Genomic DNA, 24,544 nt, shown 5'->3' on the forward strand with positions numbered 1-24,544 from the left:
TCTGTCTACGTACCTGTTGGAAAACAGACTGCATCTTGACTTGTGTCTCCTTTTCTGCAGGATCGCCGTCGTCCAGACACTCGGCGTCCAGGCTGCCTGAGGAGATCTGCTCCTCTGCGGCTGCACTTTCTTCCTCTGCACTGTTCATCTGGATCTGAGGAGTTGTTCTGGTGGATGAGTCACTCATCTCTACCTCTGGTCCTGATGCTGCTCCCCTGAACTGCTCCGCTACACAGGCAGGAGCAGAGTGGCTCGTGATGGGCCTAATTGACTCAGGTGTTTGTTCTTGAGAGGGTGAACACCAGGGGATTTAGGACTGCGGCGTCGTGAAAAGCAGAGTGATGTAGAAGACACCAATGAAAACATTCTGGTGTGGAAACAGCAAATGAAAGCAGTCGTCAGTAGAAGCGTCCACGTCTTTCGGCAGATTTTTAAGCGTTGACAAGGCGTCGTAGCCTCTGCTCTCGCTGGCTCATGATGCAAGTATGTAAAGCAGCTGTAATTATTTAATCCCTCATATTACTGTGTGTGTGAGTGTAGTTTCATCCCATGACAACAGAGAGCCACCTGGTGATTGCATGAAAAACAAAGACCCTGTGGGACCGTCGCAGATGGAGAGCTGGGGGGGGGGGCGTGAAATGGTCATTAGAGGTTTGTGTGTACCGTCAATAACAAATGTGTACGTCTGCAGAAATGCTGCTCATGTTTTCTATGCATACATAGTAGTTGATGCTATACTTGTGTATTTTGGAGATATCACAGTTATTCCTTCAATTAAAAAAAACAAACAAACGTCAAAGTCAGTTACTGACCTGAGAACTGGGAGTGTGAACTGGAGTGTGGAACTGAACCACTCAGAGGAAGCAAAGGCTTCACCTCGGGCTGCGCGTTCACAAGAAACATCCAACTGTGATTATTTTAACTGACGTAGTAGAAGATGTCAGAGGGACTGTTCATCCCTGTTTTCATTGGAAAAACCCACAAACGTGTGATTTTTGCTTCTCTATCAAAGAAAAATGCTTCTTTAACAGGCTGGAAATCTTTAACACACAATTAGCTTTTAGCAAATATTGTCCCGTCTTTCAATTTGTAAACGTTATGATTTCCATAAAAAATGTCCCTCTCTGTCTCAACCTATTTATCAATATTAATGTCATCAAGCATGGGAATTAATATAAATATGAATGCAGATGTAAATCAAGTCAACCAAAGAAAAGCTACTGTAATCTAGCACACATTTACTGAATGAACACGGATGGATACTCTCGACTGGTTTTTGACTGAGTTCGTGTGTGTGTGTGTGTGTGTGTGTGTGTGTGTGTGTGTGTGTGTGTGTGTGTGTGTGCACGTGTGTGTGAGGACATGTTAAGTAAGGACATTTTGGCGCATCCTAACCACATCAAAGGGCTTTTTGAGGGTAAACCCTGGTGTTAAGGTCAGGGTCAGGGTTTGTAGGATTTAGATTTGGATTTTCAGCTTGAGTCCTCACAAAGATCAGCTTAGCCGTTCAAAGTCAGGTAAAAGTTGCTCGATTTGTTTCCTCAGCAAACGACGGGCCTCTGTGGAACCGTCAGCGGTGTTTTGGGTCATTTTGCCTCCTGACACGAGTCAGCTGGTCCCATCGTGAGGCTCCTGGATGTCACGTTCTCTCTTTAACTGGTGGAAAAGTTCACTTGCACGTCCTCTAACGTGTAAAAACAGAGTGATTCTACGAGTTCAGCTGCTGATTAGTTCTATCCTTCTCGTGTGAATCTTCAGCTGGATCCGTCACAATGATGGAACTCTGCAGATTGTTCATTTATTGTGGAGGCGTGAACAAGCAGAGAACCAATGAGAGGCCGGACTGAGTGAACCTCCTCTCGCCACTAAACACTAACATATGGGCCTGTTCTTCTTCAGGAAATCAAAGCTGTTATTCTGTGACAACAAAGAGTTTTCTCCTGTTGCAAATAAACACTTGGCGATTGGATCAATACACGGAGATTTGCATTTCAAACATGTATCATGCATTCATTGCATAAATCATGCAAAGCAGCATGTGCACTAGCATGACAGTGTCAGTCCTCTCATTTGTCTCTACATTAATATTTGGTTATGATTTGAACTAAAACATGATAAGATGTTGACAGGATTTCCTGTGTCATCATTGTGTAACAGAGGGTGCCCTAAAATCAATACTCTCCCCTCTCCCTCCTCCGCCTCCCCCTCCTCCCCCCCTTGTTTCTCCTCCTCACTGGTGGGTTAGGATCTGGAAACCTCCTCTTCTGCTCTTAAATTCAGAAGCAGATTTCATTCAGACAGACAGACAGGTCTGATCATCGGAAGCAAGATGGTGAGTAGCTGTTCATTTGTGAAGAATTTCAAATTGCTTGTTTCTGTTACTGCCTAGAGAAAAGGAGACTTTCCAAGCAGAACCATAGATCAGCTGCACTTTTTCCGTGCAATAGAGTGACGTTTTTATGTGCTTTTCTGAATTATAGACAACATACACTGACAAAGGTGAGAAGGTAAGAAACACACTCTGTTCTGAAGAGGTAAATGATGCAGTTTTCAAGCAAATCGACCCCAAAAAACTCAAAAAGCCCTAAAGCAGCAGCTGTAAATTCCACTGATGCAGAATATTTTGGTTCTCTTTATGGACTTGAATACACGTGTGAAATACTGACCTTCATAGCTGATAATTGTGTTTCCTAGCACGAGCAGGGACGCTTCCTCTGCTTCGACCACTTGACATTCTGGGTCGGAAATGCAAAACAGGTACGTTAATGAACAACTGTTAACTTTTGGACCAAATATCCTCAGGGTTGGAGGTGTAGACAAACACTCAGCGAGGCTATTGGCTCTCCAGAGGGGTGGGGGGATCCAGCATGTAAAACCCCAGGCCACACCACTGGTTGGACTGGACCACAGACCCAGTCGAGCCTCGTCAACCACCAGGAGATGGCGCAGTTACACAGTTTCAAATCGACTGGTTTCAATTAAGTCCCCAGTAACCATGCTGGGTTCTAATGATGATGTTGTCAACAGGCCGCGTCTTATTATTGTAACAAGATGGGGTTCGAGCCTCTGGCTTACCAAGGTCTGGAGACGGGGAGCCGTGAGGTGGTGTCCCACGCAGTCAGGCAAGGAAAGGTAAAGCATCCTCAGGGCTTCACACACACACACACACACACACACACACACACACACACACACACACCACACACACACACACACACACACACACACACACACACACACACACACACACACAGAGTTTTTTCTTGGCTGATGATTTTAAAGGTGAACGGTGGACGAGTGTCAAGGTCTGAATGTTCTCTCTTCAATCTCACAGATCGTATACGTGTTCTCATCTGCCCTCAATCCTGGAAACAAAGGTACAACAACTGGTTTCCCACGTGATCCCAAAGTTCTGCACTGATTTAACTGACCTCGCCCACCTCAGGTGTTTCAGTGTCTACGTGACGCTTGTGGCACTTTTAACTGTTAGAACAGGGAGCTGACATAATTGTACCATCAGAAAAAAAGCAAATCCTGACAGATTTGGGGTTAAAGTCAAGTGCTAAAATTAAAAAAAAACAAAAGAAGAAGAAGAAGCATGCATTAAATGCCTGTGTGGCTAAAGAGGACGTGCTTTCACCGTTTCTCAGCGATGGGAGATCACTTGGTCAAGCATGGAGATGGAGTGAAAGACATCGCCTTCACAGTGGAGAACTGCGACTTCCTCGTGCAGGTACAACTGCAAGCTTCCGCCGCCGTTCTGTGACGCACCCTGAAACTTTTTCACGATTCTGACGTTTTCTGCCCCAATAGAAAGCCCGCGAGCGAGGGGCAGTGATCGTCAAAGAGCCCCACACCCTGGAGGACAAGCACGGCAAAGTCAGGCTTGCTGTGCTTCAAACAGTAAGACAAACTTTAATGTCTATACATGACTATATAAAAAGTTGCTTTTAAAAACATACCACGGTAACATTTGTGGGGGTTTTTGTTCTTGTTTTTTTTCTGCAACAGTATGGCGACACCACACACACATTTGTAGAGAGGACAGGATACAGGGGGCTGTTCCTGCCAGGCTTCAACCCCCCTCTTTTCAAGGACCCCCTATTAGCCAAGCTGTGAGTATCTGAGTTATTACCCTGGTTTTCTGTGAAATATCCAGCTGGAATGTTTCAAGTCTTCGCTCTGCTTGGTTCACGTCTCCACAGACCAGCTGGACACCTGAACTTCATTGACCACGTTGTGGGGAACCAACCAGATGAAGAGATGGTTCCAGTGGTGGAATGGTGAGAGGAGTGCAGGCACATGTGATACTGGCACAGCTTCTGACCTCCCAGGGTGAGACAGGGTGGATGGGAGAAGGAGTCCAAGAGTGGCTGCAGATTGCGTAACACCAGTTTTTGGAATTACTGGGGATCAGCATGACTAGGCATTTCTTCTAATGTATCTCCAGAGGCTTTCCACATCTGGATCTTATTTCTACGCCATTGAAAAGCATAAAAATGTAGTTCTATAAGTGAACCAGATGGTCGGACGCTCCTGGGGAGAGGGGTGCGACACAGACGCGAAGAGACTCATAGATGCAGCTCCAACTGAAGTGTGACCTTCTAAGAATTTAGATCCTAGTCGCATCAACAACAGAAACACACAGAGGAATGTTTGTCTGACCTGACCTCGCCATGGGGCTCTTTGTCTCTGGTTAATGACCGACAAGGTATCAGAGGAACCTCCTCTTCCATCGCTTCTGGTCAGTGGATGACAAGCAGCTACAGACAGAGTTCAGTGCCCTTCGCTCGATTGTGGTGGCCAACTACGAGGAGACGGTGAAGATGCCCATCAACGAGCCCGCCATGGGCAAGAGAAAGTCTCAAATCCAGGCATGTTCTGTTCACTCTGATCACTTCAATCACATTACTGTCTCCTGTGACTTCATCCTGCGTCTACACATTGATTTGCAGGAGTATGTGGAGTACTACGGAGGTCCGGGAGTGCAGCACATTGCCATGAATACGTCTGATATTATCAATGCAGTAGGTCTAAAAGGAACACTGGGTCTCACTCATGATTGCTTCTCTTGCATACATTTGTTCTTACATATGAGGGTTGTTTTTTTTTTTTAACCCTGCATTTAGTCTTACAGACAGGAAGTAAAGCCTTCTAACTTCCTCCTCCTCTTATAAGTGCCAGGCACCCAGGAGTAGGGAACAGTCACCAGGCTTTGCTTCCTCTCTCAGAGACTAAACTGAGGGTTAAAAATCCGACTGTGCGTAAAAATGAGTTTGTCTTTTGGTTTTTAGTTTTGAAACGACTGAAAAAATGACGCCCTAATCGTGTGAATCCCGTATTTTCAGATTCGTAACCTCAAAGAGCGTGGGATGGAGTTCATGAGTGTCCCAGACACCTACTACGAGCAGCTGAGGGAAAAGTTAAAACACTCGAAAGTCCAAGTTACAGAGGACCTGGATGTCCTGCAGGTCAGAATGAGAAAGCAACACGTACCTCCGCAGTATCCTGTGTGAAGCACAAGTGCTGATCTAAAGACAAACGTTATGAGGTAAAAGGGCTTCTTACGTTTTGATCCAGGAGTTGAAGATCTTGGTAGATTACGATGACAACGGCTACTTACTTCAGATCTTTACCAAACCAGTTCAAGACCGTCCCACTGTGTTCTTGGAGGTCATTCAGAGAAAAAACCACCAGGTGAGGGCGCCACTGGATAAAGATCAGCACCAACAGCAGGACCTGTTCTCTGTAAATGTTTCCACTCAACTCACCGTGTTTGACCCACAGGGTTTTGGTGCAGGGAACTTCAAGTCTCTTTTTGAAGCCATCGAAGCCGACCAACAGGCCAGAGGAAACCTGACGATCTTGACACCAAACGGAGTGTCGAAGCACGTGTGACCACCTCGGCCAGGTCTCCCGAGTACCAGCGCGGGGTTTTACATCAGTACAGCGCTACATGAGTGCTGAGGAGCACAGTATTAACACAGACCAGCTCTATTCTTGTTTCAAAACATATCTTTTGTGATTTGCATGTTTTATTACAATATAACATTGTATTATGTACAAAAGTACTTCATTATAACCTCTCCAGGAGTTTATGAAAGATTATCTCATGAGTGTCTGCTCAACAACACCACCAAAAAAGTGCAATAAACACTTCCTTTTTAAACAAAGACAAAAGAGAAAACCAGTGTTAATGACCCAGGCTTGACTCAAGCAAATCATCATTTCAGCTTTCGTAAATGAAAACGTTTAACGCCACACGTATGTTAACATTCGCACAAAGTAGTAAACAAGCTCTTATGGCGACGAAGGCATTTGTCAGGAAGTTGCTGCGCCTCCCTCTGCCCTGCCGTCAGACTCGTTGTATAAATCGACAGAGCGATGCACCTGATGTCATTTCATAACAACAAATATTTGTCATTTCAACAGTCAAAAACCATCAGGCCACAAACCTTCTAGCAAAAGGAGGTGCAGTGATTGTAACCTGCCTCTCTGACGCCAGTGAAGGCGGCAGATCTCCAGAATCATACAGGTGCAGCCTTTGGAAGCTGATTCGCTCACGACTACGACCGCTCTTCCTGCGGTGAATCTCTGAGATCCACCAGGACATCAACCACCGCGCCCGCTTGATGAAAAGTTATCAGTGCCTCTTCACACATCTTCGGTGCTGGTGTGCCTGTTGAACAGAACCTCAGGCGGGATGGTGATCAGAGCCGATCAGTTCAAGGAGCCTCGACATCCCTCCGCTCCACACAAACAAGGAATCTTGGTTTCCTCGATGGGGAACTTGTAGTCGTACGTGAGTTCTTCATTGATGCTTATTGGCTGCCGAGAGTAAATCACGATCTTCTTCTGAGACTCCACAGTGATGATCTTTGCATAGCAGTTGGGCTGCAAGACAACAAAGACGTTAGACTTGCTAAGTATTTATACATGTCAGGGTTTAGTAACAATGCTGGACCAGCAGCTCTCCTCACATTGCAGCTGTGGTTGATAAACCTGGCTAAATTCCCATATTTCGTCGCATCAATGATGGTGTCCTGATTGACCCGGAACAAGTAGCTGCTTCCGATCCCCTCCTCCTCATATCTCTGTTCCCTCATGTCAGCAATGACCTGAAGAAAGAGTTGTCTGTTGAGACACTGGGTTGTTTACGATTACAAGCAATCACCAGTACACTCCTGGAAACTACCCAGAACAACCAGAGGGTCCCAGGGGTCCACTGGACCAGCTCACAGTGGACTACCAGCAGGGAACAGAGAGTGCGTTGTGAGTTGGTGTCACCTGTCGGATCATTTGTCCCACGTACTCGATCACCATCTCGTCCGCTGTGATGGGCTCCATGGCGAACAGGCCCCACTCATGGATGTGGCTCCGGCTGAAACGAATCCTCTTCTTCCTGAACTGGTGTGTGAAAATACCAGGGAGGATGAATCCATAACTACACTGGCAAAGCTGTGTACATGACTGCAATACTCTACTGCAGGGGTCACCAACACGGTGCCCGCGAGCACCAGGTCGCCCCCAAGGACCACATGAGTCGCCCGCAGGCCTCTTCTAAAAATAGCACAACTCACTCGTGAGCTGCGTCTAAAATTTAATTTTATTTTTTTGCTATTCTTTTTTTAATCACACTTGCATTTATATAGATTTAAAAATGACAATATCTTAAAAATATGTTCATTATACGTGAACTCTAGATCAGCTTAGGTGAACTCCGACCTGCTCTAGTTCAAAAGTCAGGATTGAGCGCGTGACAAAACCAGTGCTAGTGGAGAGTAAGCTAGCGGGCGCAGCACGGATGGACGCTGGATGGTGTTTCTTACCCCAAAAACATGGCAGAAAAAAGAGAGAAAACGTATCACTTTCACAACGAATGGGAAGAGGAGGAGTTCTTTTTTACAACTGTGAAAGAAACCTGCATGTGTCTCATTTGCGGGGCGAGTGTGGCGACGTCAAAGCGGCACAACATGGAGAGACACTTCACTACTTGTCATAAAAGCTACCATGCTAACTACCCACCGGGAAGCGCACTACAGGCAGAAAAAGCCCGTGAGCTGAAGGCAGCTTTGGGTAAGCAACAGTCTTTTTTCATGAGGCCGGCGAAAAAGTCACAAAAAGCAACCGAAGCCTCGTTATGTGTAGTGATGTAGGTGATCGTCTGAAAATGTAACAATTACTGAGATTAATAAAGTGCTGAATATTGACATGTTTCCCACCTTTTGTCATTGTTGATCATTTTCGTGACAAATCATTAACGTGACCAGTGTCTTCACATAGATGAGTGTCTTTTATCATTATTAATAATGTATAACTCAAGGCAAACTGAGCAAATGTGTTATTTCAAATTGGTAGCCCTTCGTATGACTCAGTACCCAGGAAGTAGCTCTCAGCTCCAGAAAGGTTGGTGACCCCTGCTCTACTGACATGAAACTGTAGTTTTATGCTGGCGTATGAGGCCAATACGTAATCAGAAACAAATTCAGTTTAGTAAAGCGAGTAGATCACATAAACGATCAATAATAACATGTATTTGATCAGAGTGGCTTCTACTGGGCGCTAACCTTGAGCTGGTTGAACTTGACCAGGTCACTATCGCAGCTAAAAGACGACAGCAGGCGACGCTGTTCAGACCTGAAGTCGGATCCGGAGCGCAGCGATGTCGGCTGTGCAGGCGCACTCACCCCCTGCGGACCCACAACACCAATTCATGTTTAACACTAAAAAGGCAGCAGCTGAAGTCATCGTTTCATCCTCCTCATAGTACCTGAGAGCTCGTAGATGGAAGCTCAGCCGCCACCTTCGAGTTGCCCGCATATTTCATTTTATCTTTCCTGCTGATTTTGTAAAAACCTTCGCTGCGGGCCGAGCCGGTCCTGTGTACCTGCTGCCACGGTCCCGGCCCCTCCTCATCCTCTATGACAACATCGGTCACTGAGCAGCAGTTAAGTGTGTCAAACACCCAAAAACAGCAAAAGTGATGATGTATAAAGAAATATTGATTCACATCGTTATACCGTTTGCAGGCTTAATGTTGTAGTGACAAACATCTGCAAAATGAACACGTTAAAATGTGATTTGGTTGAAAGGATATGAGGGTGTGGTATCCAGCAGGTGTCGCTCAGCCAGCCACAGCCACCATCGTGCTCCTGCAGCCTTTCATAGGCGCGCTGCAGCAGGTGAGCATCCTCCCTGTCTAGACCCTCCTTCCAAACACGGTGGAGGATTCGCCTCTCCTCATCCGCTGAACGCCACCTGTGAGGACGACTGCCAGAGAAGAACGACCCAGTGATTCTTCTACGTGATTCCTGACTTCGACGGTCTCTCCATCTCCTCTTGAGTCTTTTCCAGTGTCTTCTCCTCAAAAAGGACTTTTCGGTCTCACTCCTATTGCCCTGATGGAGGAGGCCCGGCATATTCTCCAGACGCTGCAGGGGCTTGGCTCTCACTCCCAAGCAGATCCAAGCTCCTTCCCCATCAGTTGTGCCAGAGGAAGAGAGGCCACACGGAGAGGACACGCCAAGAACGCCATCACAGGCCAGGGGCTGTGAGGTGTTCGCCGTTCGTGTTTTTCTGTGGTGAATTAAGGCTCTTCGAGGGAGGATGATGTCTCTTCCAGGGGTCTTTGGGGCTGTGTTGTATGGACTGCTGGGCAATGATGAAACAGTTGTTGGGCTGCTACCTTTGCTGCCTGGAGCTGCAGCGACTCTCTCAGCACTATGACTCCATGCACTTATCTCTTCTCTGCCAGGCGTTTTGGGCGTATCCTGGCACAATGAGAACAGGTCATGAGGAGCAGGGGGAGGCAGAAGGTCCTGGCTCCTAGTTGAGGAGAGGGAGAGGACTTCATCTGCAGAATCCTCACTTTCCAGCTCAGCAACTATCCCCCTGCCTGGCGTGGGCGGCTGTTCCACCTCCTCCACAGCTGGAGATGTTGGTTTGCTTCTCATCAGGGGGTCGGGGTCGCTGTCAACCAGGCACCCAGTGGGAGTCAAAGGCCTCATGTGCTCCACGTTCTCTGGAAACTCCACCATCCATCCATGGCTGTCCAGCTCCACTGCTGCAGACAAGAAAATATCACAAAACTGCATTTAAAAATCTAGTTAATCCATCAACATGACGATTCCTAAGTTAGACCTACGTCAAATATGATCTGACACTGTTCTAGTAGTTCATTTTTACTTGTTGAGTGGGAGAAGTTGGAAGTCTCAGAATATGATTTAAGAGCCATTTATGTCTTATGGAACATTTTTATCAAACGTTACTCATTTAGGAAATGTGACCTGGAAGTCCAATAGGAGACGGGGGTTGTAGGTCCCGGGGATCGCTGAGTTGTAGCTCCATCGGTACATCCAAGTCTAGCTGGCCAATACTTTTGCTCTCCTCTGGTTCTCCTCTGTTAAAAGGGTCTGACCAGTCCTGCAGGTCCATCTCCAGCTGAGCCCCAGGGGTGAGGGGAGCTGAGGGGGTGACAGGGAGTTCGATCTCCATGGACTCCTCATCTGACGATATAACTACACACTCGCCGCTCCTGTTGTCCTTGACGCCCTCCTCTGTGCTGTCGGTATCGTCAGAGCTGAGGTCAGAGTAGGACGAGTCCTCAAAGCTCTCCGAGGAAAATGAGTCGGAGGAATCAAAGTTGGACGAGGAGTCGCTTTCCTCTGAGGAGCTGCTCTCTGAAAATGTCTCTATAATGGCAGAACAGAAGTTATTGTATTAAATAAAAGGGGGGGTCGTGCAGGTCCATTCCCCTCGACATACCGCTGACTGAGGACTGCTCTCCTGCAGGAGATGCGGACACGACATCTCCATCTCCCACGTTTTTCTCTGTCTCATGATGGTTGACATCAGCGCCAATGATGCGATCAGCTCTGGGACACTGAGAGAGCCAACTATGTTAGGAAGTCATAAATGTTTACAACACTGAAAGTCTGTTTGTTATAGAAATAGTAGGGAAAGATTCTGAAAAATTTGGACTTTGGTCTCAACAATTTTCACAAATGTTCATCTCTGGAAATAAAGGACACATAAATTAAAGACAACAAAAGATCCGCATTTACCAGAACTGTAAGATTATCATCGACTGGCACCTTCAGCTCCACTTTGTCGGGCATAATTTCTTGTCCGTCTCGGTGTGTGTCCATTTCATCATCATCATCATCACTTTCCAGCTCTAGTGGTCTTGCATGCCTGTGTCTGGGCCTCTCAAACGCTGCTCTCAGCATAACATCCGCTTGTGCCACATCTGAAGAACAGAAGCAACGCGGCTGATAAATCAAAGCTACAATACATGAAGTTAATATTAAAAGAACAGGACAACTTTTTTGGCAAATGAACTCATTTTCCATCCTCCCATGAGCCAGATGAGAAAAGAGGTACCCGTCACTCCTCGGTGTGTGAAGCAGGGAGCTCGGAAACACTTGTTAGCTTAGCTTAATAAATGGTAGTGGGTGGGAAGTGTTAGCACTGAATGTAAATGAGGATTAGCAGCAGTAAAGTCACTCACCAGAACTTTCATTTTCTACTGCTTCTGATGTAGCAGGATCATCAACTCTTTTCCTTTTCACCTGCATCACAGGAAGTTACGTTAAGCTTCACTCAGGCGTCAAACGTCTAAATAAGAAGTGGATATAATTCACCTTGAAGGAGGGGAGAGGAGGTTTCTGGCCACTGGTGGATTTCAAAGTATTTAGTGCTTTGGTCCTCCTGTCCATGCTTCCTGTTCCACTTTTTAAAAGTGTCTCTGATATCTAGTGGATAAAAGAAGAACAGTGAATCGACTGAGGAATGCGTCTACTGACTACTGTGACCTCCGCATGGAAACACATACCTTTGATTTCTTCTCCTGACAATCCCACCAGTCTTCAAACGCCTTGAACGCCACCCCTTCAATCATTCGCCGTGTAATGTCTTTCTTAATGATCGACCTCAGTTCTTCCACGATCACGTCTAAAGCCCTCTCAACTGTCACCCTGTGGGGGTTCTCCCTCACCAGCGGGTAGTGTGGTGGCGGCACTGAAGTGTTGAACCGAGGAAACGGCGGAGCGGGCCAGCGTGGTGGGAACAAGGGTAACGGTGCGCCGCCGAGCTTTAGAGAACCGATCTGGTCAGGAGGGCCCAGACGGGGCAGGGGTATGGGGTACACATGCACTGGTGGTGGAACAGAGGGTGGCACTATCAATGGTGGAGGGGGTCCAAGAAAAGCAAGAGGGGGTGGGATAGATGGAGGAGGTGGAAGAAGGGGTGGAGGAATGGGGATGCCGGCGTGGCGGCCTGGAGGCAGGATCCAGCCTGGGGGTGGAATGGGAATGGTACCATTTGGTAGACGAGGAGGAGGGACGGGTGGAAAGGATGGAATCGGGAAGGGGAAGGGAGGGGGGTGAGAGGGTCCAGGTGTGACGGCGGGAGGGGGTTGGGAGAGATCTGGCTGAGCGCTGCAGTAGAGCGGTGGAGGCTGAGCAAGAGCGGACATAGTTTGGGAAGGTGTTGAGACTTCGATGCGTCCAGTATTTGAGAACTCCTGGACCTCGATAGACAAATGAGGTTTCTGGGAAACAAAGAAGACAAATCTAAGCGACTGGAGGGAGATACAGAGCAGCAAACACAGCATCAGCACACTTACACAGACAGTAACACAATTCTACTGCTTCTTTGCTCTCAGGAGGAAGGTAGATTACCTCAGGACACGATGACTGGGACCTCTCTGCTTTTGACATGTTTTCATTTCCCCAGCTTTCTAAACGCGTCTCTGAGTTTCTTGTTAGAAAAGAAACAGCTTGGGCAGTTTCATCCTCTTCAATTTCAAGGACGGATGTTGGACCGTCTCCTACATTCCTGTGCCAGTGCTGGTGGCATGACGTGTGACCAAGGGCGTCGTGTGAGAGAGGGGAGTGATTAGCTGGGCAGGGTGAGCTCGGGCTGTCCTCAGAGTTCACCTCAGCCTCCAAAGTTCCTCCATGAAAGGACAAGGTGTCGCTCCTCTGGCTGTGTGTCAGTAAACTCTCAATGCGGGAGTCCAGGCTCTCTGCCTCAGGTCGGGGGCTGCTAGTGGAGGGTGACTCTGATGACAGGGCGACGCCTCCATGATCATCAGCCAGGGAGGACACTTCTGTTTGTCTGTCTGCTGAAAAATGAATGCTCAAGATGCTGAAGGAATTGCAGTTCACAGTCGTAGAGGCAGAGGTGGCGTCAGCATCCCTGCACTCAGGTGAAGCAGGATGACAGGAAGCGGCTGAGTTATTCTGAGCAGGTTTTTGTCCATGGCTGGCCGGCTGCTGGCTGCTGGTTTGGGTAAAGAGAGGGAGCGCCGACTGGTGTTGGTAGTGCTTAAACATCAAGCTCACATCCGAGACTTCGCCGGATCCCCTGTGATACCTTGCAAATCTACGATGGCACAGCTCTCGTCTTAAAGGTTTGTGAATACTGTGAGCTGGGGGCTCCGCCGGGAGGACCGGAGTGCCCTGAAGGCTGGAGTAGCAAGAGTCCTGGGAGAGAGGAGTTGCAGTCAGGCAAGGAGTGCGGGGGGTTCCCTGAGAATGCGGAGTCAGCCCAAAGCTACACGGAGTATCCTGCCAAATACTGGAGTAGGCTGTGTCCAGAGAGAGGGGTGTGGCGATGCTGGTGGGGCTGCAGACGCTCGCCTGCCGCTGTGTGACTGCGCCGCCCTGAAACAGACAGGCAGAGAAAACACAACACGCCTTAACAAATAGGTAATAACCCAGCTGCCTTACAACTCACGACACAGTCTCACGGTCAAGACGTTTAATCTGATCATTTCCTGTAAATCAGCACAATCTTATATTTTTTTTCATGCCAGCGGGACGTTCAAATATATTTCCCCTGGAAGTGTCTTTGGTGTGAATGAACAAACAAAATAACAACCCCAAAGACTCAGTATCATTCAAGCCTGCATGTGAGACCCCGTCTGGATCCTGGAGGCCAACTGCAGTCAACAAGACGAAGAGTGGGCGCACATGAGTTTGTGACATTTTGGGATTATTACGTGACCTGCAGTGATGCTGGGATGGAGTAGAAGTGGTGAGATTACTTCTGTCTCGTAAATTGTAAAATGTCACACACACACACACACACACACACACACACACACACACACACACACACACACACAAAATAGGTAGCAAATTACCAGCAAACTGTCCGCCAAGTTCCGCAGGCTTGCGTCACCGCCGCCCACCGGCAACGTCAGCGGAGTGCAGAGGCCGTGAAAGAGAAGCTGGAGGTAACATGCCCTGTTCTCACCTGACGACACAACAAGTAGCATTCATGCACATTAGCGTCCACACAGTGAGGGTACAACGTGAACCAGAGGAGTTCCAGACGCACCTTTAGGATCCACCTCCACGTGGATGACGTTCCCCATCACTGACGTCTGACTGAGGTGTTGAACCGTCTCCCTGGCGGCCTTCACCGTGTCGAAAACAACTCTGGCCACTCCCAGATGCTTCTTATTCTTGGGGTTGAAGAATATTTCTACATCTTCGACGCGGCCATATTTTTCACACATGTTTGTCAAGAACGCTTCACTTATGTTGTCATTCAACCTCGAAAACGTCACTTCCTTGGGAGGGATGGGGCCCACGTAGCATTCATCTACCTGAAGGGACAGGTGTACACAGCTGCTGATGTCACAACCATCACTAGAGGTTACTGCTGGTAGTAAGGTGACGTCATTACATACCCTAAACTTGGGAACTGAGAGGTCAGTCTTGATGCTTTTGCTCCACAGGCGGCAGATGCGAGGATCTCTGACTGAATCCACCGGAAACAACCCTAAGTCCTCAACCTGAGGAGGTAAACAACAGCAACAACGACAGGTTGGTAACTAAGCAGGTGAAACCAGATGGCGCGGTTTACTCGCAGCAATCAGAAGATATCCGAGCTTGGAGGATGCTCACGGGTAGGTTGAAGTGTTCTCCGTCATAGCGGTAAACTTTGTACAAGCCTTTGGTCAACGCGGGATCAATAATCAACTTGCAACTTCTCCAGTGCTGCGGCCACGTCTCTCTCTCAGTAGTCTGTTTGTCGCTTTCCATCACATTCGTCAAAACCTGCAAACGTCACGAATAAACATCATCATTTGTGGTGGAGCAGCGGCGGCTAGCTAGCCCTCCTTAGCCGGAGGTAACACGCCCAGACAGGTGATGCAGCGAGAGCATCACCTGTCGGGAGCCTCGCTCTCCCCAACAAGGTTACAACTGATGGGAAGAAAGAAAAACTACAAAATACAAAGGAAAATCCTTGCAAATGCCTTCTGTCGCTCACCTTGACCACAGCTGCATCCTTTGATGGACCACCATTGTGGACCAGTCCTTGATACGGTGTTTTGTTTGGTTTTTTTTGTTTGGGTTTTTTTTTTTTTTTTTTTTTTTTTACAGTACGTCGCCCAGGTTGGTTTATGAATCCATCCGCCTGAAGGCATATAGATCTTTGGCGAAGGCGGAGGAATACTAGATGTCGGATGGGTTTATCTACATTTACAATAATAAATAAATAAATCTCCTCTTTAATCTTTTAATTTCACTTATTTCTTGTAACGCATGACTGATAAACATGCATATACTGACTCGTTTTCATGCAGGGTGACAAACATTTATATCCTATTTGGACTGCTACTCATCAAATGGCCTACAAACAGAAGTTTAAAATTGCTAATAAAATAGTGGAAGTAGAACGAAAAGAATTCATGTAATACTTGCATATTAGGAAGGGAAACTTTTTGTTATTACTGAATTAAATGTTAATATCGTGTAGGTTGTTATTCTGGAGCACATCACGCACTCATGTTTAATGTTGTACATCCTTGTAAGAATAAAGGAAGAATAAGTCATGTCATACTGGCGCAGAGGAAAAAAAAAACATCTTTACTGCTCTTTTAAAAGTTGATTTGTTTGTTTGAAGTGCGCGAAATTGATTGTAGTTCATGTTATGTGAAATTTATATCTATTCTTTCCTAAGTTCCGCCTCTGATCCAACAATCTTCTTCCTGTTGAGAACGACAAGCAATATAGAGGTTCCATGACCCGGATGACTGAAGAACCTTCGCTGACGGGCAATGTGAACAAACCACTTATGAAGCAAGTGATTACCAAATGGACTTCATAGCAGCAGAACAGAGAACAAGGTCATATTCAGCAGGACAAAGGCAGTGGAGAACGTAGCTTTTTAGGTGGATGGAGCATTTATTCGTTCCTGTGGGTGCGCGTGTTCTTGTTGCTCAGTCCATCGGGTGGCGTTCCAAGAACGAGGTTACCACGGCAACAACAATCGTCATCATCATTCGTGCCATAGCCTAAAAAGGTATTTCGGACTGAGGTGAAAGGTGGAGCAGTGTGGGAATGAGAGAAGGAGGAGGAGGTTGTGTGGTTCCAGGTGTGAAAGGAAGAACTTCAAAACTGCCACCTCGGAGCGATGGCGTCCAACTGACTGGGAGCTCGTTCAGCTTGGACTGCAGGTTCTGTTTATCTTTGGATTATCTCTTCAGTATAAACAGCGCCAGCAGCAACTGTCACTTAATGCTGAACCCTCACTTGTCTTTCCTTAGAACAGGAGGTGGAGTGGAGCAGGAGCAAACAGAACGCACATCATCCAGCAGGGGCAGCTCAAGCTTGTTATTGTAAGAGGCCGGGCAGCACCTCATCAACCGCACCGCAGAAGCTCTCTGGAGGTAAGAGCCACACTGGGCAGTCCGCTGCCTTTTCAGGATTTTCACCTACATTAACATTAAAAACTACATCAATGGATGAAGTTCAATCAAAGAAAATATCAATGATTCAAAAGGAAAACAAAAAAAACAGTCAATTAAGAGGCCAAGTTTTGCTTTCACACATAAAAATGCCCCATCTGAGCTTGACAAAACTTTCTACAAGATTGTTAGTTTTAGTGGCAATGGCATCACGGGTACGGCCACCAAATCACCCCGTTCAGCAGGTACGGCAAGCCTGAGGGTGTGTGCTTTTATTCCTCGTTGATGGCGATAACTGAACGCCATTGACTGCAGTCTTACGTAAGTGGTGCTGTACTGTGTTAAATATGCAGGTCGTTTTGGCACTGATGGTGCTGACAGAGGCGATGCGGCTCCTCCCTCCTCCAAAAACATCTGACCCGCACTGGTGATATGTGTCCATCGCGTTTTGATCACAGTGACGTACTTTGTGCCATTACTGATTGTTTTCCTGGATAATAAAAGGTTTGGATCATTTTTCTGACGTAAGGAGTCAAAAATGGGAGAAGCTACACAAATATGAGGAACGCGCTTCCCCACATGACCCCTGTGAGCAGGAGTTTGTGAGACACTCTGCCGTGCGGCAGCATTTCATGATGGATGCTCATCATCCTGGGTTCAACTCAGCCTTTAGTGGGAAAATAAAAGCAGATATGGTCCTCTCCTCTGCGCTGTATTAGGGAGAGTCCAGAAGACGGCGAGTTAGCTTAGCTAAATGAATGGAAGTAGATGGGCAGGTTAGCATACCTCTGTCAAAGCTCATTAGATCCAACTTTTGTCGAAAAGAGTCTGTGCCTTTATTCATGGAACTGAGGTTGTGCGTAACATTGACTTTGAAATCCACAACTGAAAAGTAAGAGGGGCTGTAGTTTTAGAATCAGATAAAGTACATAACTTTAGTCAGTAGAATCAAATGTTTGTTGCTGACTAGAAGTGTTTGCCGCCGAACAGAGGAGAGAAGAGTGCTTCTCTTTTTTTCTGGCTTTGGTAGATGAGAATATTTCCCAAAAGTCAGTGCATTCCTGTAAATGCAGATAATTGGACCTCGCCATGACAAAAGAGTCACTCCTAGGTTTTATTAGGCTGCAGATTGGTGATGATATCATTTGGTGGTGCGACTCTGTTTGTTGAGCTGTTGCCATGCTTCTCAGCTGTCAGACCAGTGGATGTTACTGGCCGTCACCACACTCTCATCCTCCCGTTCATCAAAACATTCCCACTCACCAACACTTGGGAGTGTGATGTCAGGCTAGAGGAAATCACTGGTTTGTTACTGATGAGTCGGAAGGAAAGTCTATGCAGTTCTGCAAAATACTCTGAAGGTACGAGGCTGCAAGAACAATGCTGGAAAAGGTCAGAGAGACGGATGCATGATTCTGGCTAACCAGCCTGGTATTTTGACTCAAATAATAAAAATACACACCTACGAAGTACAATAAAACTCACACTTCATCCCAAATGTATTTTATTTTCAAATTGGCAGCATAAAGTCCTGGTGAACCTCACCGGTGTGGAAAGCAGCAGTTTTTAACCACACAAAGGCCAAAACACAGATCCTTCAATGTTCTTAAAGCATATACAGTAACATACAGTCTGACGGATCAATAAATGAGCCACAGGAGCAGAGTCACAGCGATCAGAGGACGTTTCTGTGGCAGGCGTCTCAGATGCTGTCTCTCTGGGGTGTTGCAGTAACTTCACAAGTTCAGGGGTGAACGTTGTGGCTCTGGTGTTCAGTGTACTGGTATGACAACGTTGCCAAGACACTGTCACGCCAGACAATAAACGATGATTGTAATTTGTCCTAAATATGAGCACGCGCGCACACACACACACACACACACACACACACACACACACACACACACACACACACTACGAACCGTGCGTGTGCTCATTTGAGCTTCGGACAGAGTTTTTGTGCCGACACAAAAGACGAGAATATAGTTAAAAGTAAAACAGTTCAAAAAATACACCAAGGGACAAAAATGACACGCCAGATATTCCACACTGAATCTGTTACACTCAAGCTTGTAAACTATCAACTATGAAAAGTAAAAAAGAAAAAAAGATGCAAACCTCAACACATTTCCTATGTAGTACTTGTATCAGTCAAAGCACATTTATAGATTACAGTGGAAGCAAATACCAAAAAATATATATAAAATAAACAAAAATCCTGATTGATTTCTTATGACCTTTGCAAAAAACATGTGCAGTGCCTCTAACTATTTGTTGGAAAGCGTCCCTGACTAGGTTCCATTTTGAGTTGTGTTTATATTACGACTGCATGTGTTCACATGAACATTTGCCTTCTTAACAGCCTACATAACAGCCAAACGTTCTTCTGTATTGGCAACAGAAGAACCGAAGACCAGTTTTATTACAAGTCCTCCTCCAGAATTACTTTCATCAGTTACATTGAAAGAAAGATAACATGTTAGCTGCAGGAGGAAAAAAAAAAAAACTGCAGGCAAGGGGCAAAGACAGAAGCAAACTTCAATAAGCTAAATTATTAAAAATAATGAAACACTTTAGCAACTTGTTTTTGTAACGTTTCTTGCAGAACCAGTCTTTTTGGTTGTAGAAACAGCAGTTCTATTATCTGTTCTGATAATAAAGGCTTGGTTTTGCTCCCTGCAAAGCCTATTTAAAGCCAAAGGTTAAAAAAAAAAGGAATAAATTAATACTATCGCCACAGGAAACAACGCCGCAGTGTACCACCACCACCAGCAGTAAATAAAGGGTGTGATTGTGTCCGCCTTAAGAGACAAATGACTGAGGGAAACCCCCAGACAGCGCCATCGCAGCTATCTACATAGACCACAAACTCTCTAATCATTTAAATGAATATTGTTCTGATAAAGATGATTCACTTTCAAACAAAAATGTGCACGTTCAGTTTAGCATCATGGTTTGGATCTCAGGTGAGCACCCGGGCCCTGGCATCCTAGCTTGGGCAATATTAAAGGGATCACTTGCAGGCAACTGGACAAGCTTGGGAACGTTTGACATTTCCTGTAATACCGCTTTGTTCCTCAAGAGGTGATATTGAGACAGTGTAGAGCACCGATCGCCCTTCACCCGGCAGCAGTGTGGTGAAGGACTACACTGGATTTTCAACCACAGGAAGAAAAAAAAAAAAGAGCTCCGTAGTGAACAAAAGTTTGCGAGACGTACAGGTTTTGATCATAAAGATAATCTTCACAAATGACCACCACTGGGAGGATTCTGGAAGCAAAAATGAAATGGTTAAAGTACAACAGCTCATCGGATCACCACAACTTAGCTGGGAACCTCCCTTCTTGCCCTGATGATGAGGACGTTTGCAGTATCACCAAGTCACTTACACGCAACTGACATTTTTTGCCACACACAAACGCCTCACAATTCTCGAGTTCAGTATTTACTCACATATTTCATGCCGTGGGACGACACAGTGAAATAAACTGCCTGGCCGGAAAAAAAAGTCACCACCAAAAAATAAATAAATAAATCGAACGCCTACATTAGGCTTTGGTTAGGGCACGCATTCATTCACCGTGGCATTGTTTTCGATAGGCTTCTGCAATGTCACAAGATCTGTTTCCGTCAAATGTTGCATTAATTTTTCACCAGGATCTTGTATTGACGATGGGAGAGTCTGACCACTGCACAAAGCCGTCTCCAGCACATCCCAAAGATTCCCAGTAGGGTGAGGGTCTGGACTCTGGTGGCCCATCCATGCGTATGACAATGATGCCTCATGCTCCCTAAACCTCTCTTTCACAATTTGAGCCCGATGAATCCCGGCATCGCCATCTTGGAATATGCCCGAGCCATCAGGGAAGAAAAAAAAAGCCATGGATGGAACAACCTGGTCATTCAGTACATTCAGGTGGTCAGCTGACCTCTCCATTCTTTGGGCACATAATGCCGCTGCACCGAGACCTGACCGAGTGCAGCGACCCCAGGTTGTAGCTCTGCCCCCTCAGCCTGGGTGCATCACTTCATCTGCCTCTCTTCTTGCCCTGATGCACCCGTCGCTCTGGAACAGGGTGATCTGGGCTCAGACCACCTTCTTCTCTGAACCCCCTTCCATCGGTCCTGAGTCCAATCTTTACGCTCCCAAACAAATTTAAGTTACTGTGGTTTTTCCTCGATTTGATGTCACCAAACCTTGAGGTGATCGCCAATCGGGATTTCTTTCCGACCACGTTTTTCCTCGAAGACGATGGTTCCCCACCACCCTTCCGGTTTTTGGTGATGCGTTGGACAGTCCCTAACCCAGTGTTAGTAGTTTCTCCTTAGATGCTTTCTCTGCTCGATGCATGCCAATGATTTGACCCTTCTCAAACAGTCTGACATCTTTATCACAACCCCAGGATGTGTCTTTCCACATGGTTGTTCAAGAAATGAGAATCTGCTCGTTGCATCAGCTGGGGTTAAACAACTCGCTGCCAGCTGAGAGATAATCGTCCATGCAGTAATTATCCTATAGGAGGCTCCTACCTATTTGCTTAAAGTGGCGACTTGCTTTTGGCCAGGCAGTGTATCTAAAGCTCGTGTTCAGGCACATTACTGAACCCAGTCCAAGAAACACTGACTTTGAGATGAGGAAACCAGATGTTCAGCAATGCTAACTTACGTCCGGTAAGCACGACTTTATGGTGGGAGGTTGTGACAGTACCAAGGGCTGTGGCTCAGGTCGTTTCTGCAGCTTGCGTTAGCTGTCTCAGACTTTCAGTCATTAATCAAAGGGGAGGGGTGGCACATCTGATCAACAGGCAATTTGAGTTACATGCGATTAGGAAGTTAGCACATCCTTGCTACTTACAATATACGCTGTCACGTACTGATGTAAAGCATGAAATATGACCTGCTAGCTTATTCAGACCCCTTTCGACCTGTACCTGCTTTCTACTGTCGTTTCTCATATAAATCATTTTGCTCGTAAAAATGGACACTTTCTGTGAGATACGACATACAAGTGCAAACGTTAAATAGTCAATATTCCCATGATATGCTATAATTCACAGAAATGTCACAGCCTGGAGTAGGGACTTACATCAAAGCTAAAGCCAAAACACTTTTTCTTCTATACCATGTGCAGAAGTAGCCAAGTGGACTGGGTCAAGACCTCCAAAGATCAACACATGAAACTGACAAATAAAGCACCGTTCACAAACATTACTTTCACAAGAAAAGCCCGCTAAGACTCCGCTGCTGCTGTACGCTAATCGGCTGCGATCAAGGGAAGGGGCCGGCGACCTTCAGCTCGTCGTTCTCGGCCCTGTGGTCCAGCTGGTTCTGCAGCCGAATGACCTGCTCAAGCTCTCGAATCTGCCGGTCCGTTTTGTGACTGACAAGCGTACGGTAGAAGTGGACGGCGAATACAATAAAAACAACTCCAAACGGCACCATGATGCAGGTGGAAGCGATGGCGGCCGCCTCGCCGGAGCTTATGGTGCCGTTGTGGTCCTTGGTGCTTTTTAGGGGCAAGAACTTCACCCAGCACAAGAGCATCACTTCGGTGAGGAAGAGGAGGGTGCCGATGACGGTGGAGAAAGCCCAGGCCAGTTCAATGTGGCGGTGCATGCGCTCGTGCGGAGACTCGTTCACAGAGTTGAGGTTGTGCACATTGCTGACAGCCTCTAGATTGGGGAGGATGCAGGTGCTGATCATCAGGGCGAAGAGGTGGACTGCGACCAGGACGGTGGTGCAGGCACTGAAGGCGATCAGCAGCCCCGGGGGATAGGTGTAATCCCGCTCCAGCTGCACCTCCACCATGGCCACCTGGGACAGAAATCGCACAGGAGGGATATTAGCATTTACTGCATCCAGGCAGGATCCAGTGTATATTGAAGACTGTGGAGTCCAGGGTATGATGTCATCAGCGCAGACAAAAGTCAGTTGTTGTTTTTTTTGGTATCAGTGACATAAATTCACGATGAAAAATATTTATGTCAAAGCCTGTATTATACATAAGAACATACTTACTAGTACTGGCTTGGCCGCCGGCGTGTGAAACTGTTCCAATCACTTCTAGGTTTCACATGTATGTACAGGTTGTTTGTTTCACAACATATGTACATATATGACATTCCAATCATGCACACGTTTTAGACGTCTGTGTGAGTTACGGCTCTTCAAGTCCGTTCAGCTCTTCTTTAAAGGAACAAGCAACACCTCAGCGCAGTTTTTCAGTTGCAAAAGCAAGTGATTCAGCTTGGAACAGGAACAGGAAAAGGTGTTCCTGTCTCAAAGTGTACTGTCTCGTTTAATTTCATTACATTCGAAAGGGGATGGCCCAACCAGCTCATCTTACCAACACCAACACCTTCAAAGTGACGGTGAAACCTATAAAGTGCAGTTTTCAGTTGACCAATAAACGATCGGGCTCCTAACTCGGGACTGAGAGGCTTCGTTTCATTCCTACGTGTTGCATTTGACAGATACGAGCCCACTCGGACCGTTAAACCGGAATGAAAACCTTCAAAAGGGACAATAAAACCTATAAAACGCAGTTTTTCAGTTGCCAGAAAGTGACCGCGGCTCATCACTTGGTTCAGCGGGAGGCGGCTTGACACCGCGCCTGCTTACAGACGTATGAGAGCCTGATGAACTAGAATATGAAGACTGGAGCGACAGATACTGTGTATGTATGTATTTATGTACGTTAGGACCGATACAGACTCAAGCAGCTGTGGACGGATAAGCGCATGGACGGTGCGCGCTCCCGCGGATCGCTTTCTGGCATAAAATCGCCTCTTCTTTTTTTTGCACAACACCTGCCGTCTGTATTGATGTTTTTTTTAAAGTCTTTATTTCGTAATTTGTTCCGTGTGAGAAACGCCTTCAAGTTCAACAAAGTCCTGCGTGAACGAAGTGCTGGGAGGCTTCGGCCTACTTGTTCTGACCTACTTGCACTCCGCTGGTTACAGTAAAGACACAATGGTGAAAGTTGGACGTGTGTCGGGGCCTGGACAGTGTCAAGACCTCGGACACAATCGCCTGCGTCACGAGCAACTGCAGTAAACTTTGTGTCGTGTGAGAGGCGGCAGAAGAGTCGACAGGAACTCACCATCGCGAACCCCGACAGAAGGGCAGAAGTCCGGCTGGTGGCTTTGAGTTTGGCTCGGCTCAGGTAGAGTTTCCTCCAGGACAGAGCCTGCATGGAGTGCTCGCTCAAACTCATCCCGAAAGTTCCGCAGGTCTCCGCGAATCAGCAGCAGACGGGTTTGCGGGACTGAGCTCGCTGAAGCGATGTGGAGAGAGGAAGTGAGGTAGCGCTGCGGTCTGGCATGGAAGGGGGGGGGGGGAGATAAAAACGAGAGAGACAGAGAGCTATCAAAGTTTGACAACACTTTTCCTGCCAGCAGCTGACTGTCAGAAACACCAGATACCCACAATCCAACAGGGCTGCACGAGCTCGCCTCCCCGCGCCTGTTATAGATACGCGCCTCCCGTCGCCTTCGCAGCTCTGCAGGCGGGCAGGGCTTTGTTGGACCCGGCAGGCTTCTCCTCCAGAGGAGCTGAACAAATGTGAAGAGTTACATTTTTCAACGTGAGCGTCAGACATATAGTTTATCCGCTTTCTAATGTAAAAGGAAAGAAAAAGAAGAGATAAAGCAGCACAATGATGACTGGAGATTAACGCCCGTGGAGCCGTGGATCCGGTTTCCTCTGTGACCTCTACAAGCTCGCATCTGCCCGAGCGTTAAGCAGACAGAAGGACAGCAAATATTCAAATGAGAAAGATCATGTCAAAACATAAATCTCATGGCCAACAGTATGGCTACTCCACACGTATTTGTACAC

The 24,544-nt window shown here is 46.8% G+C and overlaps 3 protein-coding genes across 3 annotated transcripts; 1 reads left to right on the forward strand and 2 right to left on the reverse strand.

The window, feature by feature from the left end:
* Positions 1-395: 395 nt before the first annotated feature.
* LOC147260660 (4-hydroxyphenylpyruvate dioxygenase a-like) lies at positions 396-6,223 on the forward strand. The gene is made up of 15 exons (XM_086207358.1): positions 396-483; positions 2,246-2,332; positions 2,481-2,507; positions 2,695-2,757; positions 3,028-3,132; positions 3,335-3,377; positions 3,651-3,733; positions 3,814-3,903; positions 4,012-4,115; positions 4,206-4,283; positions 4,712-4,874; positions 4,956-5,027; positions 5,349-5,471; positions 5,581-5,697; positions 5,788-6,223. Exons 1-15 carry the CDS (start codon positions 475-477, stop codon positions 5,896-5,898), a joined length of 1,275 nt encoding a protein of 424 aa, XP_086063484.1. The 5' UTR covers positions 396-474; the 3' UTR covers positions 5,899-6,223.
* Positions 6,078-15,320, reverse strand: LOC147260661 (histone-lysine N-methyltransferase SETD1B-A-like). Its single transcript, XM_086205537.1, has 19 exons — positions 15,286-15,320; positions 15,183-15,218; positions 14,919-15,075; positions 14,702-14,806; positions 14,347-14,617; positions 14,150-14,262; positions 12,681-13,667; positions 11,834-12,550; positions 11,643-11,753; positions 11,510-11,570; positions 11,064-11,248; positions 10,765-10,882; positions 10,287-10,691; positions 9,098-10,063; positions 8,771-8,934; positions 8,568-8,690; positions 7,288-7,407; positions 6,981-7,118; positions 6,078-6,894 (listed from the first exon to the last, which is right to left on the reverse strand). The coding sequence occupies exons 1-19, from the start codon at positions 15,318-15,320 to the stop codon at positions 6,721-6,723; spliced, it is 4,986 nt and encodes a 1,661-aa protein (XP_086061663.1). The 3' UTR covers positions 6,078-6,720.
* Positions 15,321-19,372: 4,052 nt separating this feature from the next.
* On the reverse strand, positions 19,373-24,016 carry LOC147260662 (calcium release-activated calcium channel protein 1-like). The gene is made up of 2 exons (XM_086207359.1): positions 23,808-24,016; positions 19,373-22,519 (listed from the first exon to the last, which is right to left on the reverse strand). The coding sequence occupies exons 1-2, from the start codon at positions 23,919-23,921 to the stop codon at positions 21,974-21,976; spliced, it is 660 nt and encodes a 219-aa protein (XP_086063485.1). The 5' UTR covers positions 23,922-24,016; the 3' UTR covers positions 19,373-21,973.
* Between the last annotated feature and the right edge of the window lie 528 nt (positions 24,017-24,544).

The sequence above is a fragment of the Aulostomus chinensis genome, chromosome 6, assembly GCF_037954235.1.
Source record: "Aulostomus chinensis isolate RoL2024-O1b breed Wild chromosome 6, RoL_Achi_v1.0, whole genome shotgun sequence".
Lineage (NCBI taxonomy): Eukaryota > Metazoa > Chordata > Actinopteri > Syngnathiformes > Aulostomidae > Aulostomus > Aulostomus chinensis.

Coding starts and splice junctions, on each gene's coding strand:
- LOC147260660 (XM_086207358.1), top strand. Junction 2,508..2,694: donor ACACTGACAAAGGTGAGAAG/GTAAGAAACACA, acceptor TGTGTTTCCTAG/CACGAGCAGGGACGCTTCCT. Junction 5,028..5,348: donor CGTCTGATATTATCAATGCA/GTAGGTCTAAAA, acceptor CCGTATTTTCAG/ATTCGTAACCTCAAAGAGCG.
- LOC147260661 (XM_086205537.1), bottom strand. CDS start 15,320: ATGGTGGTCCATCAAAGGATGCAGCTGTGGTCAAG. Junction 8,691..8,770: donor TTCCATCTACGAGCTCTCAG/GTACTATGAGGA, acceptor GTGGGTCCGCAG/GGGGTGAGTGCGCCTGCACA. Junction 7,408..8,567: donor TCAAGTTCAACCAGCTCAAG/GTTAGCGCCCAG, acceptor TTCACACACCAG/TTCAGGAAGAAGAGGATTCG.
- LOC147260662 (XM_086207359.1), bottom strand. CDS start 23,921: ATGAGTTTGAGCGAGCACTCCATGCAGGCTCTGTCCTGGAGGAAACTC. Junction 22,520..23,807: donor TTCTGTCGGGGTTCGCGATG/GTGAGTTCCTGT, acceptor TTTCTGTCCCAG/GTGGCCATGGTGGAGGTGCA.